Here is a 17,649-nt window from a genome sequence, read left to right as displayed (position 1 = left end):
CCAAGAAATGCTTCCTGGTCACACGCAGGAGAAGGGACAGGTGGCAGCTCAGAGTGGTGAGGAGCCAGTGCCAACTCCACAGCTGGAAGGACCCCAGCGATCACTGCATTATTTTCCAGAGACTCTGGGAGTCGGTGACCGTACCCCCCGCCCCATCTGCTGACTGGAAACCCGCCTCGGGGGCAGAATCTTCTGCTCTGTCTTGCAGGCGACAGTGCTGCCAGGTGGCGTTGTGGTACCGCCCTGGGCATCCGGGTGGTGTTCGTTCTGTTTCTGCAGATCAAGAGTGAACTATGGCTCTCACCACCTCCCCGCTCTGGGCATTCACCACCCCTGTTCCAAGGAACTGCTAACATCGGACAGGGTCCACTTGGTCCTCCTGTGTGGACAGAACACACCACACGTCCCTGTCAGACTATCACATGTTCAAAGGGTTCTTTATTTGCACTCATCTGCTTGGGGTGGATGAAAACTTCAAGATTTGGCGAAAACATCATTCTTTGAAGAGTATTATATTACGTAAGGCATTAAGAAGTTAAGAGCCCAGGCTCTGAAGACACTCTGTTCATTCAAGACTCAGGTGTATCACTTACAGCAGTCACCTGACTGTGCCTCATTTCCTCGTGACTCACACCGGCCCAGCACCTTGTAGGTGCCCAGTCAGTGCGGGCGTTCTGAAGTTCAAACAGCACCACTGGGAAACTACGTACAGATTTCAGAGGTAGACACGGTACATCCTCACTGGTGGGGGGCGCTGGGATGGGTGTTCTAGATCACGGGGCCTGTGGGAACGAGTCTGAGGACGGCAGTGGAAGGGATGTCCTGGGGCGCCTGGAAGTCAAGGCTAAAGGAGCCCATCTCAGAATACAGTGACTTCTGGGCCCACAGAAGCAATTCAGAGGTTGGGGTAAGAAAAACAGCACCCCCACCACTCCCATGCATGCTGACCCTGACAGAGAAGGCTTCCCTCCACCCTGTGGGGAGACCCTCAAGATGGCGGAAAAAGAAAGAGCATCCTTTGATGAAAGAAGATAAGCCTAAATCGTGCCTCTGGCTCAGTCTCTCTCCCCTGATCACCAAGGAGAACCCGTTCCTCTCCTCTAAATGGATTACTGTTCACACTTGTCCCCTAAACACAAACAACGAAACATCTCCCCAGATGTACATTCAACGGAATTAAGTTGCCAGCAAAGGACTTTTGTTCCTCTGCTGCACTCGAATTCTACAATGTAAGAGTCAAAAGAGTACAACACATAAAAAGCGCCCGCAGCAAACACACCCACACCAGCTTTCCACGTTTCCTAAACTCAAAATTCACATTACAAGAGCAGATTATGAAAAAGCCATACTAGGAAATACAATGGCATATTTTCCTCTTCCTCAATGGAAGTCACAGCAATCATTAACATTTATTCATTGTTCTAATTTCCATTATCAAAACAGGAAATTTTGCCCTTGAGGTCACTCACAACTACATGATTATGCTGTGGCAGTAGCAGCGTCCTTGGCAGTAGGACAAAGCTAAAAGCAGCTTGTTCCGTGTACAAAGGTACTGATCCAGAAAAATAGCCCAACAATAAGATCATTCACTATGACCAAGTCTCCTGGGAGGTCCTCAAATGCTTTACCGAGGGCATCCCGAATTCAATATACTCACAGCTGAGCGGGGCAGGGGGCACTTCTAGGTAGGAAGGCACCGCGGTGTAAGTCTCTACAAAATAAAAGAGAAAAGTTCCTAGCATTGGAACCCTTCTGCATTCCATAAACACGTCAGATGAACTAAGCGCAGTTTTCCAGGAGAAGAAATCAAAGTTACACACTTCAGTAGCTTCATCTGCTCCTAGAAGGTTCTTTTTCTGGATCACTTCAACAGATGGTTCTTTTCCAGGATCACTTCAACTCTCAACTCCTAAAAGCTAAGGATGGGGAGAAATGGCCATCATCGCCACGATCCAAGTCCCTCTGTGAGCAGAGACCGAAGCCTACTGGTGGCAGGCTCTGTATACCTCCCGGGTCTCCGTCAAGCTGGCCTGCTGGCTTCAGTAAGAGGAAGTCAGTAGCGGCAGAATGTATGTTGGCCTGCTTTCGCGTTGTCCCTTTGCAACTGTGCACTCAGATTTGACTGGACAACTGCAGTTTTAAGTATTTTTTCCTTTCACAGAGTCATAAACCCTTCCTCTCGAATGATGTAAGTGTGACTATAAATTGCAAAAGGGTAAATTATTCTTTCATGAGAAATTTTAGTCCTGTTTCTATCACAGGAGGATTTCATGAATCATAACACTCTGTAAAAGCTATTTCTAGTCTTGTTGCTTTACCAGTTGGTAAAACCTCCACAAAACTTTAATCAGCACCCAACTATATAACAAGCCTGTGCTTGTACCTGCGTTTGTGACGTAATAATGACCTCAGTTATTATTTGGGAGTTCGACTTTGGTTAAAGTGCATAGAAAAGGATAAGGGGAAAAGGGTAAGAAAGTACATTCTTTTTCTGCTTAAATTCACAAATGGCAGATTCACAGGGGCGGGAACAGAAACAGCAGGGCTCTTCAGAAACTCGAGAGTTTCAGACTGAGATCATGGAACGCCAAAATGTCCTTTCTGACCTCTTCTTTTTAGTTAAATTGAATGTCTTCTGGTTTTCGTACTGTTAATCCCATTTTAAAGATTCAAGGATTTGTATGTTCTTGGAAAAAAAAAGAAGGGAAAAAAAAGACCATATTGGACACATTCATCTTAGCAATTTCCAACAAAATGAGAAACCTGATCTGAATCTACTCTTGACTTTTACCAGACTTTTAGGTAGCTTTAGTTTATGACAAGATCACAATTCCTCTTCCCAGTTCCTAACAGCCAGACTGTTTCAAATTCCCAAGCTGGAAGTCCAAAACCTCATGCTGTACAATTTGAGTGAGTGTCTGCAGGCTTCCTCTGCAAGGGAGCCAGGATGACACCAGCATTCTTCTCCTCACTCTCATAGCTATACAAATCATGCTTTTCGATATATTCTCGGACAAGGTCTGGTACCAAGTAGCGAACACTCTGGCCCCTTCTGAGGGCTCGCCGGATCTTTGTGGATGAGATGTCGTTGGTGACCCATTCATTCACCAGGTGGATGTTGTTCCGGTGTTTCCACAGCGTGTCTGACTCGTAGATGAACTTCTGAGCATCATTTCCAGCCCGAGTAATACATATGAGCCCGTAGTCTCCCACAATTTGGGTGATATCCTCACTCTTCCACAGATTGGGTACAGCAAAGGACTCCAATAAATCTGCCCCACACAGCAGCTTTATCTTGGGCACATCTGGGAAGAAGAAGAAAACACAGTTTCAGGGTCTGCTTGGCTAATAATCCTCTGCATCAAAATGAACACAATAATGTGTCTTTCTGGCTACTGGGTTCATAGTTTTGATCAGAGTCAGACTTTCAAAAGAGATCTAGGACACCACAGAAGTTAAGGACCACTGCAGGAGAAATAAGCTCAAAATGCCTCTTCCTCTCCTTCCCTGCCCCTCCCTTCGCAAAACCAACAATGGGGGTTTTCTGGGCGCTCACACATACTGAATATGAAATGAAAATACAAAGGGTGCTTGCTCAGCTCTAGAATCTTATCTACTCTAGTTGGTAAGTGTTGATGAAACAGACCTTTTGGTTTCGGCTCTAGCAATTTCTTTGGGCTAATATCTTGTCTTTGTTCAGCCCACTTCCTTTTCTGTCCGGGCCTTGCCTGCATAGGTGCGTCCTGCTGGTGATCACAGCTCCCAGCCTCCAGTTTCTCCTGATGGTGTCTACAAAATAACAAAGCAACAGAACATTTCTCTTCTCACAACATTCAACTAAAATTCTGTCTCTCTGGAGATGCCCAAGAGCCTCAGACCCAAAGTTAAAGCTGTGTGATATTAACAACCTTTAACCACAGGAAGAATGCTGACCAGTACCGCCAGATCGTCATGGACGCTGGCCAGCGGTGCTGGGGACTGGCTACTAGGAACAGGAAGCAAGGAGACCCTGGGAGCACAACAGATGGTGGCTATTATTATGCGAAGCTTTATGTGTGTGTCATAATAACAAGAGCTAACATTAGTTATTTATTATGTGCTAAGCACTACACTAAGTCCTTTGCATGGATCGTTTGATTACATCTTTTCAACAACCCATGCCATAAATATTATCGCTATTATTATTCCCACAGTGGAGGGAACTGAAGGCTTAGGCTGCAACTCGAGCTCGTGGTGGACTCCCGGGACACAGAAGTCATTCAATAACAATCTGATCAAGTGAATGGTTTGGTTATTATAAAGCAATTATTTTATGGTCCATTATTGTCAGAATTATTATCCCCATTAAGAGAGGAGAACTCCAATTTGCCCAAGGCCATTTTTTTTTTTAAAGTAGGCTCCACACCAAACACAGAGCCCAGTGTGGGGCTCGAACTCACGACTGTGCAATCAAGAGCCGAGCCGAGATCGAGAGTCAGATGTTCAACCAACTAAGCCACCCAGGTGCCCCTGCCCAAGGCCATTTAGCTTATAAGTAGCAGAGCCAGTATCTGAGCCCCAGCAGTCTGGTTCCAGAGCCCACACTCTTGACCACTGAAGGGTGTGGCTTGAACTAGTAATGGAGAATCACAAGGCCAAGGATAAGGTCCTAGATGGGACAAACGCCTGAAGCCTAAAAGGAAGGGACCACAGGCAGGACTTGTGTGTAGCTTTCTTCTGGAGCGGCAGCAGGAGGCCCCCGTGTTACAACCGCGGACCTACCCAGGACACATAAGCTGCAGTTCGGGAAGCCACGGGCGGTCCTTTGTGGCCTGACTCCCTCCCCTCTGGCGCAGCTGAGTGAATATGTCACGGACAGTGAGGCTGCTGTGGCGCCAGAGGGCGAAGGCGGGGTAAGGCGGTTGTGCAGAAGCCTGGTGTCTGACACAAGAACTGCTGTCCAGGAAGACAGCAGACTCTTTTTCCCTGCCAAGCCTGAAGTCCCTCTTCCTAAGCGGCTGTGCGGCACAGTGTCTGCGTGCTTGGGTGTCCAGTCCTGCCCTAAACACAGTTCCCAGAGGTCCTTGCAGCATGTTCTCAATGTGACAGAGATTCTGCTGATGAGATCCTCTCACGAGAAACTCAGAAGGAAGAAGGGAGGCAGACGCCATCTTTCTGAAGGCATGAGCGTGGTGGCCAGACTCCATATTCCACTGTCCAACCTTAGGAGACCGGGACAAGTGAACAGCAGCATTTGTGGTGGCAGAGGAAAAAAGAGCTTCCTGAACGCTGACTGCAGCTAAGGAGGTATGACCTTGGAACAGACCCTAGTTCCCTGCCACAAGCCCCTTAACACTTCTGCACAAGCACCTAAATACCTTTCTGCTTTTGGGGCGCCTGGGTGGCTCAGTTGGTTGAGCATCTGACTCCTGATTCTGGCTCGGGTCATGATCTCAGGGTTGGGGCTTCAAGCCCCACAGCTGGCTCTGCGTTCAGCGGGGACTCTCTACTCCTCTCCAAACTCGTGCTCTCCCTCTCTCTCGCTCTCAAATAAACAAACAAATAAATAAAATCTTTAAAAAAAGAAAAAGCAAAAACCACTCAGACTGGTTCCTATTTCCTGTTGAAATCCTAACTGATATGCTCAGAACCAGAGGGCTCAGAACTCTAAGAGCAGCCATTACACAGGAAGGTTTTTTAGAAAGCTCTCTGATACTTAAGATAGTATTAAGTAATAATTAGGTGTCCCTCACTGCAGTTTCTGAATCCTCACCTGGAACTGCTTCAAAGGAGTGAACACAGAGATCTGGGACAATGCCCCTACGTGGTCACGGAAGCAGCACATAAAATCAGGGCCACCCATGACCAAGCACCAAGGCTTCTCTCGCTTAAATTACCTGCCTCTCTCCTTTATACTTAAGAAGATATACGACAAAGTCTGAACAACTTCGCCTTTCTCATCTGGGGCACAGACAGGCCATGCAGGCTTCTCTGTGTATCCTCTCTCGTAGAGATACACATAGTAACAAGCGCGCAAACAGCTCAAAACACAGGAAAGGCATAAAGTCTAAGGAACCCTTGAGCTCTGCTGCTGCGCTCCACACCCAAGAATTAACCACAGGCCGGAAGCCCTCCCCACGCAAGTCAGTTTGCAAATCTGCATTTCACAGACACAGGCAGCACCGGAACATGGCCAAAAGTGCCCAACTCATCCCGCAGAACTGACAAAGCCGACTTCGCCGTGAATACCTTAGCACCTTCGCCGTCTCTACCCACTCCTTCTGAAGACTCTCCCAGGTGTCAACTTCCACCCATTCTGAATTCTTGGTGGCGAGTTCTGCCATGATAACTCGGTGGTGGGCAGAGATGAGTCCTTTCTTCTTATATGCATCGCCAACAGGAGAGATTATGCCTTTGATAACTCTGTATTTTCCTGGATGAAGAGTCAGATTTGATGTGAGGTGTAACAAGTTCAATTTTATGCACAGGAAATATTATCATCAATATGGTTTTATAACAGACCCCCTCCTTTCCAAAACAGGGATTGTTTCATTCATACATTCATTTATAAACGAAGTGAAACAGAAGATAAAATTCACCATCTTAAGTGCACGGTTCAGGGGCATCGAGCACAGTCACGCTGCCGTGCAGTCCTCACCACTGTCCGTCTCCAGAACTTTCTCATCTTCTCCAACTGAAACTCTGTCCCCACGAAACACTAACTCCCCATTCCCCACACAATGCACATTTTTATATTGCCAAATTGCCTTGTAAAAAGCCTTAATCGATTGTACTGGCCACCTACAGCGTATAGAAGAGCGCATTTCTCCCCAATGTCTGATAATTGACACTATCAAGTTTAAACATTTTTGTCGATGTGATGGGCAAAACAGATTTCATCTTTTTCTCTTAGTCCCCTGATTATTAGGATTATTAGTGAGTGTGAGCTCCCATCCATCAATCTAACAGCATACGAATGATCACTTATGTAACAAAACATATTACGTAAGGGAGGAAGTAAGTTTTCCTCAACCCTCCTCAGGTCCCTGGCTGGCTCCGAAACACTGAACTGACAAAGACAGAAAAACAGAAGAAAATGTAGACATTTATTTATGTGACATGGTGCCTGCGTCAGGAAATGAAGACTCCAAGAAAGAGCTAAACCTGAGTGGTTTTATGCCAGTTAGTGAAGATGGACCGGCCCCGAGACATGTGATAGGGCAGAGTACGAGGTCAAGTGTGTAAACTCGGGGAAATTCAGCACGCACCGTTAGTTTGGATTCTTCCCGGCATCCCTCTGCCCTTAGCAATAAGGACACTCCTCTGCTCCCTGAGTATGGAGGGGACCCCTCACATCAGGATTTTATGAGCTGCTTCAGGGGAGAGTGGCGGGGAGGAGGTGAGAGGGACCTTCCTGATTCTGCCATTTTCTTCAAACTCCTTCAGCTTAAAATACCCAACACGCCACAGCGCCGTATTTTGGGGTAGTGCCCTGGCCACTGTTCCTACCTGTTCCATTCAGGTAGTCCTTGGCCAGCTCAAATAGCCGGAGGTGCATGTTGGTGATAGGATTAAAAGAACCACAAGCGAGGAGAACCACTTCTGTCTTCTCTGAATTGTCCATGCTAAGAATTTGAAGTTGTTGATCTGAGTGGAAAACTCTGACACTTTGCTTGTGGTCTGCAAAGGAAGAAGGACAAAAGGTCAGTTCTAGGTCTTTGCACGTCCTTCCACCTTCCAAGTGGATGGACCAAGCCCTGTGGCTTCAGTGATAAAGACAGCCCCATTCTCCACCTTCCTTTTCAGGGTACGTTGGCAGCTCCTGCTGCACAGGGATAGGATCTCCTCTCCCCTCTTTGTGACCTGCTTTGGACAAAACGATGTGGCAAACATGACAGTGTGCTGGTTTTGAGCCAGGCCTCTGAGGCTTTGCACAGCTCCACACTCTTCTGGACGCCTGCCTCGACCATGAAAACAAGCCGGGGCCAGCCTGCTGGACGATGACAGACTGCGCGGGAGAGAGCTTGGCCTCCTGCTGACGGACAGCCAACCACATCAGCTCCGCGGCAGGGGCCATCCGGCACCGGCCAGACCACAGACGACACGCTCAGACACACAGGCAGGCCCCGGCGAGATCAGCCAAGCTGGGCTTACATTGACAAACCCACAAGCGGACCCTCCACTCATGAGCGAAGAATGTTCGTTTGCTCACTGCCGAAGTTCTGTGATGCACGACTGTGGTCACAGTTAACTGACACAATGACATTATCAACTACCAAATAGATAGGACTCCCCGACAACCTGCCCTTCAAAACAGTGGCCTGGGGGCGCCTGGGTGGCTCAGTCAGCTGAGCGTTTGGTCATGATCCCAGGGTCCTGGGATTCCAGGGTCCTGGGATCAAGTCCCATTTGGGCTCCCTGCTCAGCGGGGAGTCTGCGTCTCCCTCTTCCCCTCCCTCTCCCCCTGCTCATCCTCTCTCTTTCTCTAATAAGTAAATTCTTTAAAAAAATATTAAGAGTAAAATTAGGAATGCACTTCTTCATTGTTTCCTAGCATCCAACACTACTGTTGAAAGTCTAATGCCATTCTGACTCCTATTCCTTTTTTTAAGATTTTTTTTTTTAATTTTATTTATTTATTTAACAGATGGAGATCACAAGTAGGCAGAGAGACAGGCAGAGAGAGGAGGAAGCAGGCTCCCCGCTAAGCAGAGAGCCCGATGCGGGGCTCGATCCCAGAACCCTGGGATCATGACCTGAACCGAAGGCAGAGGCTTTAACCCACTAAGCCACCCAGGCGCCCCTCCTATTCCTTTTTTACATGATTTTTTTTCTTTTTGGCAGGTTTGTGGGAGGTCCTCCTCATCCCCAGTGCCCCAAAGTGGCATAATGTGGCATCTTTGTGGGGGTCTTTTTCATTCCTTGTGCTGGAGTCAGTTGCAAGGGTTCAGAATGCCACTCTGGCATTTTGACTGGAAGGCAGTTGAGACCCTGCAGGCTCAAGAGAAACTTTTGCCCTGCCCTGACTTACATACAAGAATCTAAATTGGGGTCTTCCCCACAATAAGGGTCATTAGCAGAGATAAATTTCATCTGAGAGACCCATCTGTATGGCAGGACAATCCTCTAATGACCAAACATCCGCTCTTCCTGCTGCTCTGAGGCACATTCCTTTCCTCTGGAGCCCCAGACCCCCGCTCCCCTCTCAGTGCAGAATGACATAATGTGCCTCATTCTGCCTGACTGCCTTTGGAATTTCCATGTCTATGTGGATTCCCCATATTTACTCCATTAAATTTGATTTTCTCCACTTAATCTTTCTCATGTCAATCTGATTCCTAGTTCCCTAAGCTAGAAAGGCTGGAGAGGGAAGGAATTCTTGCTGACACAATAAACCTTTCTATCCCCTGAGTCAAACCACTCAGTTCCGGGTTATCTTTTTTTTTTAAGATATTTATTTATTTATTTACTTATTTGAGAAAGAGACAGAGAGAACATGAGCGAGGAGAAGGTCAGAGAGAGAAGCAGACTCCCCGTGGAGTTGGGAGCCCGATGCGGGACTCGATCCCAGGAGTCCGGGATCATGACCTGAGCCGAAGGCAGTCGTCCAACCAACTGAGCCACCCAGGCGTCCCCCGGGTTATCTTTTTTGATCAACACTGCTTACTAACCATCAAAAAATAGTTTTGTTGTTATAAAGTTTTAAAAAATATTCTTATACATCCAAATTTTGTTTCAAAGTAATCGTTCTGAGAGCTTATAAATATAACTCCAGTGATGCCAAATTGCTGAAAGCAATTTTGGGAACTTTGGGGAATGACTTGTAACGGTCAGAGTATTTTTTTTTTAAATATTTTATTTATTTATCAAAGAGAGAGAGGGAGAGAGAGTGAGCACAGGCAGACAGAATGGCAGGCAGAGGCAGAGGGAGAAGCAGGCTCCCCGCCGAGCAAGGAGCCCGATGTGGGACTCGATCCCAGGACGCTGGGATCATGACCTGAGCCGAAGGCAGCCACTTAACCAACTGAGCCACCCAGGCATCCCAAGGTCAGAGTATTTTTATAATTAGCATAGAACTACAGTAAATGGCAATACACGGTTGTATGACACTTTTTGACATATAAAATGCTTTCGCACACATGATCATTTAACTTTCACCACGCAAACACAAAAAAATTTGGCCAAAGTCATTTAACTTGTTACAAAATTAAGCTACTGTTAGATATTTCATTTTTCTTCTACCAGTTAATGGTAGAAGTTAATCTTCTACCATTGGACATTCTAGTTTTTCAGTATAACGACCTCTCAGAGAAAAAAATGGGTTGAAAACAAGCTGGAAATTAAGACTATACAACACCTTGCAGTGTACTTCTCAGACTGGCCAGTGCTCGGAAGACCCGTGTCAGGACCATTCATTTGCAGTCCACTAGTGTTCAGACCCAAGTGCTAGGGTGACCAATGCACTTCTGCTCAGATTCTATGCCAGGAGGTGGCAGAACCAGGGCGGGCATCTCGGGTTCCTGACTCCTAGACTCTCTCATCAAGATGAAAAACGCAGGGGTGCCCGGGTGGCTCAGTGGGTTAAGGCCTCTGTCTTCAGCTCAGGTCGTGATCTCAGGGTCCTGGGATTGAGCCCTGCATCAGGCTCTCTGCTCAGCGGGGAGCCTGCTTCCCCCTCTGTCTCTCTGCCTGCCTCTCTGCCTCCTTGTGATCTCTGTCTGTCAAATAAATAAATTTAAAAAAGAAGAAGAAAAATGCAAGATACACGGAGCTGTGCAAAATGGAAATGAGCCCTCCTTGCTGAGGAGCTGAGGAATGTGAGGCATTGAGAACCCCTGAAGCTCTCTGAGCAATGGAATGACCACAGGGTTCTATATAAACAACCACTTTAGAAAAATAAGAAGATGTGGGCATTTAAAACCTTCATTTGGGGGGGTGCCTGGGTGGCTCAGATGGTTAAGTGTCTGCCTTCATCTCAAGTCATGATCCCAGGGTCCTGGGATTGAGTCCCGCATCGGGCTCCTGCTCAGTAGGGACCCTGTTTCTCTCCCTGCGTCTCTCATGAATGAATAAAATCTTAAAAAAAAAAAAAACCCTTTATTCGATTTTACCAACTTAACCAAATCACTTCATTATGTGTCTTCTGTCTCCTCATCTGTCACATAGAGACACTGACAACCAATTCCAGTTACTCTGAGGATTTACTCTGATCAATGGCAAAGTGCTTAGCATACTGCCTAGCAGAGTGTAAAAATAAGTGCTAGCTGTTATTTGGGAGGAAAGTGACAATACTGATGATGGTGATGCTAGGGGATTACTTGGAAAGGGCAAAACAAGACAGAAAGGCCAGTTGAAAGTCATGAGTGCCAGGTACCTGGGTGGCTCAGTTGGTTGGGCATCTGCCTTCAGCTCAGATCATGATCCCAGGGTCCTGGGATCGAGTCCCGCCTCGGGCTCCTGCTCAGCGGGTAGCCTGCTTCTCCCTGCTCCTGTCCTCTCACTATCTCTGTCTCACTCTCTCCAATAAATAAATTAAATCTTAAAAAAAAAGTCGTGAGTGCCTTAATTTAAGTAGACAGTGAGAATGGAAATAAGAAATATTTATTCAATAAACATTTGAGGTCTTCTCCCAACAAAGCATATTGGTAGGGATCAGGGGGACACTAATGTTGCTAAGAAAAAAAGGACAGAAAGGTCGGTAATGTTCCATACAGAATTTTTTTTTTAGAAAGTGTTGATTCGTAGGAATAACGTCCTACCTTTCCATTTAGGCCTAAGGATGATGCCAGGGATCACTTGAGGCTCGTTCCCACTCCTCCCATTCCCATCCCCCAATTCCATACAAAATGCCTATGGTATGATGGGGTGGTGGTAAATACATCTCCAAGAATATTCTAGGCCCTCAGGGAAACCAGGGTAACTGGCTAGCCCCGCCCACCTCAAGTTTCAGGCACCACTCCTCTCCCGCCACCTCCCCCGCCCACCCCAGGATATTGAGCTGTGAGCAGCAAGGACAATAAAGCTAAGAACAGGAGGTATGGGTCCCCAAGGGAGCTGCCTGCTGTTCAGGGAAGGACAGAACAAAGAGCTTGGGGCCCTTCCCTAACCTTAGGGATGCACTCAGGTTTCCAGGACCTCCCCAGCGGACCGGCTGGGGAGGGGGCTCAGGGAAGCTGATCGCTCAGCTAAAGAAAGCTTTCTCCCTGGTCACATTCACAACGCATCTCAAATATCCAGCTCGGTTCTATTAATTCCCCGTGAACGCAGCCAACTTGAGCTCGAACCTTCCAAACCACAGAAGAATTAAGCTACAGTGAGCGTCCATCTGGATCACTGCAGGGTACCAGAGTACTTGCACTGGGAAGGGGAACACGCTGGGGACAGATGGGTGAAGAAGTGGTTTGGGAGCTCTAACAGGGCTGCTCTGGATCCTGTGTCTTGCTCCAGGAGCACAACAACCAGCGTCCCCATGATTCACTTCTGTCTGGCCCACACAGCGTACCGCCTGCACTGCTGGCTGCCGAGATCGTACCGGCTCAGGCTGTAAGTGTCCCTCCCCAGCTTGCGATGACAAACAGCCCATTTCTTCCTGAGACAGTCTCAATGTTTAACTAAAATTTATTTTCAATTTTTAAATCATTTTATAAAAAACTGAAGTATATTTGACATAGTAATTACTGACTTTAAATTTTAAAAACTGACATGTAAACATTAATGGAACATTTTGTAAACATTAAGCCAGTTTTTAAAATGTTAACATTTAAAAAAATAGTTCACTGTCTTTTCTTGTCATCTCATAAATGCTCAATATGATTAAATCTATGTTGGCTGACTGTTAAAATAATGGGATTGACTTAACAACTGATCAGAATTTATACCCCTGAAAAGATGCTATTCCTTCCAAAATAGTCACATTAAGCCTATAACTATATCTTAGTTATAACAATGTGCCATTGCCAGTCCAGGAGTATATTTTTAAATTTGTGTGTGTGTGTGTGTGTGTGTGTGTGTGTATGCTTTCAGTGGAGATAAATCTTTGTGTTTGGAGGGTAGATTTGATTTCTACAAATACCCTAAGGTCTTTCAGTGCTAAACCTGATTAGTAAAATAATCAAGGTAAATAATACAATTTACGGTGAAAAGAACTTATTAGTTATTGTGAAAATTTTGTTATATGCATGGAAACTATGTACACGTAATCTCAAAAGAATTTCAAAAATGAGCAGAAACAGCAGCCTTCATGTGGTTGTATAAGCTGTGGTTGGTGGGTTTACTGAGTCACGCTCACTGCGACCAGTCTGACCAGAGATAGAGCAAGCACAGCGAGATAGAGCAAGCACAGCACAGAGGCGTGGTTGGTTAGGACTCTTGGCCCTGGTTCACAGGTCTAGCATGGTTGCTTCTTGGTACTTGTCCTTGGACAAGATGTTTCACCATTCTGAGTCTTGGTTTCCTCACTAATAAAATGGGGAACCACAGTCCCTACCTCATAGCGTTTTGTGCATATTTTTAAAAAGATGTTATTTATTCATTTATTTGGGAGAGAAGAGAGAGTCCGAGCGTGGGGTCGGGGGGAACAGAGGGTGACGGAGAGAACCTCAAGCAGGCTCCCGGCTGAGCACGGAAGCTAACATGGGGCTTCATCTCGAGGCCCTGAGATCACGACCGGAGCCGAAACCAAGAGTTGGATGCCCAACCGAGCCACCCATGTGCTCTGGATTTTATGCTCATTAAATGAGAAAGTGAATAAAAATGTTTGACACATTTGTCTACGAATGGTGAGTATTAATTTTTACTATTATCTGTGGGTTGTCTTACAGCATTAACTGACAGTCAGTCATGGTAAAGGAACGAAGGTTAAAGGTTCCTAAGAGACCAAGGACACCTTGCTGGCTTGGTCAGTTAAGCATCTGCCTTCAGTTCAGGTCATGATCTTAGGGTCCTGGGATCGAGTCCCGCATCAGGCTCCCTGCTCAGCGGGGAGCCGGCCTCTCCCTCCCCCTGTGCTACTCCACCTGCTTATGCGCGCTGTCTCTCTCTGACAAATAAATAAATAAAATCTTAAAAAAAAAAAAAAAAAGATTCCTGAGATACCAGTATCAACAGCACCTGGTGCCCAGCAGGAGCTCAATGATCAGCAGCTATCGTTCGCAGGACCGTATGATTAGACATAATTTGCTCTAATGGGATGATCGCAAGTCATCTTTATTGTGTTTAAAACTTTACTTCCACGGTTTGACGTAACGTTATGAAACAGAACCTAAAATTTATTTTTTAACGTTTTATTTATTTGAAAGAGAGAGAGCACAAGCTGGGGGGAAAGTGTCTGTCTGAAGGCAGACACTTAGCTGACTGAGCCACCCAGATGCCTCCCAAATTCGGTTTCTTTAAGCCATTCTATCACTGAAGAAAAAATGTAAATTGTAACTCCATCTGTCCCATGCAGACAGGTGACCGTGTTCTTGTTTGGGACCACCGCTCTGGGCCTCCAGTTGTTTGTTCTGCTAAGGTAAGCTCTCTCACCAGCTAGCCCCATTACCTAGCAGCTCGGCGTGACTGTCTTACCTCTGGAGATGGCTGGGGTGTGCTCGGAGATTCCCGCTCTGTGTTTAACCACGGCCTGCCCCATTGTTTTTGCCACTAATGTCAATGGTAGTCACCTGCTTCACCTCTTTGAAAAGTCAAAAATCTCAATGCCAAAAGGATACCGGGGAATAGGGCAGGCTGAGTTTGACTTAACACAATTTCTTCTGGTACAACAGCCATTAAATGGGAGACAATGAAGGCACCAACGTTCCAAACCTTGGATGCCCTAGAGACCAGTCCTGACAGCCTCGCATGAGCTAACGTCTGCAGGGCTGAGGGTGACACAGGCATATGTGACCAGATTATGACTTGATACATTATTTTAGATTCTATGGAGGACGTTAGTCTTGGCAAAGAGTCAGCTAATAGTTGGACAAATGAAGCAAATGCCATTTGACACATTCAAAATAAAAAAATTGCAGCTCTAAAAATGTGGAAATCCTAAAACAATCTGAAAACCAAGAATCCACGTGACAAGAAAGAAAGGGAAACTGTGACACTCACTGTAATTAGTCTAATTTAAACTTGCCCACATCTGTCCTAGGAGTTTTGTGCGCAGTAAGGCCTATTTCCAGAAGGCCAGAATTTCCACAAGATATTTTTCTCACAAAAATACCCAGTTAACATGAATTTAAGAGATGGTAAGCATCATTTGTGCAGCGACTGTAAATATGAACAACTCTTCTTATCACTTGTAAGCTGGTTTTGCACTATTAACTTGCAGTTATGGTAAAGGAACCAAGGCTCTTTTTTTTTTTTTTTTTAAGATTTTATTTATTTATTTGACAGACAGACAAACAAGTAGGCAGAGAGACAGGCAGAGAGAGAGGGGGAAGCTGGCTCCCTGCTGAGCAGAGAGCCCGATGCGGGGCTCAATCCCAGGACCCTGGGATCATGACCTGAGCCGAAGGCAGAGGCTTTAACCCAATGAGCCACCCAGGCACCCCAGGAACCAAGGTTCTTAAATGAGTTGCCTGGAGCCAAATGAACCTCAGGCCAGAATTAGGATAAGAATTCAATGGTTAGTGCCACCTGGTACTGTGCTTAGAGGGCAAATTTCTTCTAACAATTGATAAATTAATGTATGACCCAGTGTATTGATTTCAGGCCCACAACTTCCCGATACTGCAGGCAACCTCTCCTTACCAACCTGGTTGGCAACATCATCTTTACTTTCTTCACAATTGGTAAGTAGGCATTTATCAAGCACGTACTAAGTGCTTATTATTTACCAGACATTGCCAAAACAAAACTGGGTTAATACAGGACTTCCCACTCTTCTGAAGCTCAGACTGAAACTTAAGAAAAAATTCACATTTAAAATTCAGGTGAAAGGGACACCTGGGTGGCTCAGTTGGTTAAGCAGCTGCATTTGGCTCAGGTCATGATCCCAGGGTCCTGGGATCAAGTCCCACATCGGGCTCCTTGCTCGTCAGGGAGCCTGCTTCTCCCTCTGCCTCTGCCTGCCTCTCTGTCTGCCTGTGCTCACTCGCTCTCTCTCCCTCTGTCTCTGCAAATAAATAAATAAAATCTTTAAAAAATAAAAAATAAAATAAAATAAAATAAAATTCAGGTGAAGGAAATTTTTTATAAGTTCCTTAGTAACTGTTTTGGTTGTCCTAAAATTTAAGTATGAGGGTGTGCCTGGGTGGCTCAGTAGGTTGAGCCATTGCCTTCAGCTCAGGTCGTGATCTCAGGGTCCTGGGATTGAGCCCATCAGGCTCTCTGCTCAGCAGGGAGCCTGTTCCCCCCCCGCCCCCCCGCCTACTTCTGATCTCTGTCAAATAAATAAATAAAATCTTCAAAAAAAAACCCTATTAAAAAAAAACAACTATGTCTAAGATTTCAAAAAAATTTTTTTATAAGATTTTATTTGAGGGTGTCTGGGTGGCTCAGTGGGTTAAGCCGCTGCCTTCGGCTCAGGTCATGATCTCAGGGTCCTGGGATCAAGTCCCGCATCGGGCTCTCTGCTCAGCAGGGAGCCTGCTTCCCTCTCTCTCTCTGCCTGCCTCTCCATCTACTTGTGATTTCTCTCTGTCAAATAAATAAATAAAATCTTTAAAAAAAAAAAAAAAAAGATTTTATTTGACAGAAAGAAACAGCGAGAGCAGAGCCCAATGTGGGGCTAAATCCCAGGACCCTGAGATCATGACCTGAGCTGAAGGCAGAGGGTTAACCCACTGAGTCACCCATGTACCCCATGCACCCCTATGCCTGCTGGCCTCTCTGCCTACTTGTGATCTCTGTCAAATAAATAAATAAAATCTTAAAAAAAGGTTTTTTTAGCAGCGCCTGGCTGGCTCAGTTGGTGGAGCATGTAACTCTTGATCTTGGGGTTGTGAATTTGAGCCTGTGTTCAGTGTAGAGATTCTTAATAAAATAAAGTCTTGAAAAAAAAGTTTAGGGGTTCCTAGATGGCTCTGATGGTTAAGCGTCCAATTCTTGATTTCAGCTCAGGTCGTGATCTCAGGGTCATGAGATTGAGCCCTCCATCTGCTTCTCTCTCTCTCCCTCTGGCCCTCTACCACTGCACACATTCTCTCTAAAATACATAAACAAAACTTAAAAAAAAATCTTAGATGGGGCGCCTGGGTGGCTCAGATGGTCAAGTGTCTGCCTTCGGCTCAGGTCATGATCTCCCGGTCCTGGGACTGAGTCCCACATCAGCATACCTACGCAGTGGGGAGTCTGCTGCTTCTTCTCCCTCCAGCTCTCCCCTCCACTTGTGATTACTTGCTCTCGTTCTCTCTCTCAAATGAATAAAGAATAATTAAAATCATTAAAAAAATTTTTTTTTAAATCAGGGTACCTGCGTGGCTCAGTCGTTGAGCGGATGCCTTCGGCTCAGGTCATATTCCCAGGGTTCTGGGATCAAGCCCCACATCGGGCTCCCTGCTAAGCAGGAAGTCTGCTTCTCCCTCTCTCACTTTCCCCTGCTTGTGTTCCCTCTCACATGGTGTCTGTCTCTGTCAAATAAATAAAATCTTTAAAAATAAATAAATAAGGGGCGCCTGGGTGGCTCAGTGGGTTAAGCCGCTGCCTTCGGCTCAGGTCATGATCTCAGGGTCCTGGGATCGAGTCCCG

General features: G+C 46.1%; 1 protein-coding gene across 2 annotated transcripts in view; it reads right to left on the bottom strand.

Moving 5' to 3' along the window:
• Positions 1-1,289: 1,289 nt before the first annotated feature.
• Positions 1,290-17,649, bottom strand: part of NMNAT1 (nicotinamide nucleotide adenylyltransferase 1) — a 23,109-nt gene continuing 6,749 nt past the window's right edge. For both annotated transcript variants that reach the window (XM_059375152.1, XM_059375154.1), the window contains exons 3-6: positions 7,489-7,659; positions 6,229-6,412; positions 3,647-3,789; positions 1,290-3,305 (exon numbers count right to left, since the gene is read on the bottom strand). In XM_059375152.1, coding sequence (XP_059231135.1) covers positions 2,893-3,305; positions 3,647-3,789; positions 6,229-6,412; positions 7,489-7,659 — 911 coding nt within the window. In that variant the 3' untranslated portion in view covers positions 1,290-2,892. The remainder of the gene's footprint in view (positions 3,306-3,646; positions 3,790-6,228; positions 6,413-7,488; positions 7,660-17,649) is intronic.

This window comes from Mustela nigripes, chromosome 14 (genome assembly GCF_022355385.1).
Source record: "Mustela nigripes isolate SB6536 chromosome 14, MUSNIG.SB6536, whole genome shotgun sequence".
NCBI classification, from domain to species: domain Eukaryota; kingdom Metazoa; phylum Chordata; class Mammalia; order Carnivora; family Mustelidae; genus Mustela; species Mustela nigripes.
The sequence above is the reverse complement of the archived record's forward strand: the minus strand, read 5'-3'. Positions and strand labels throughout refer to the sequence as shown.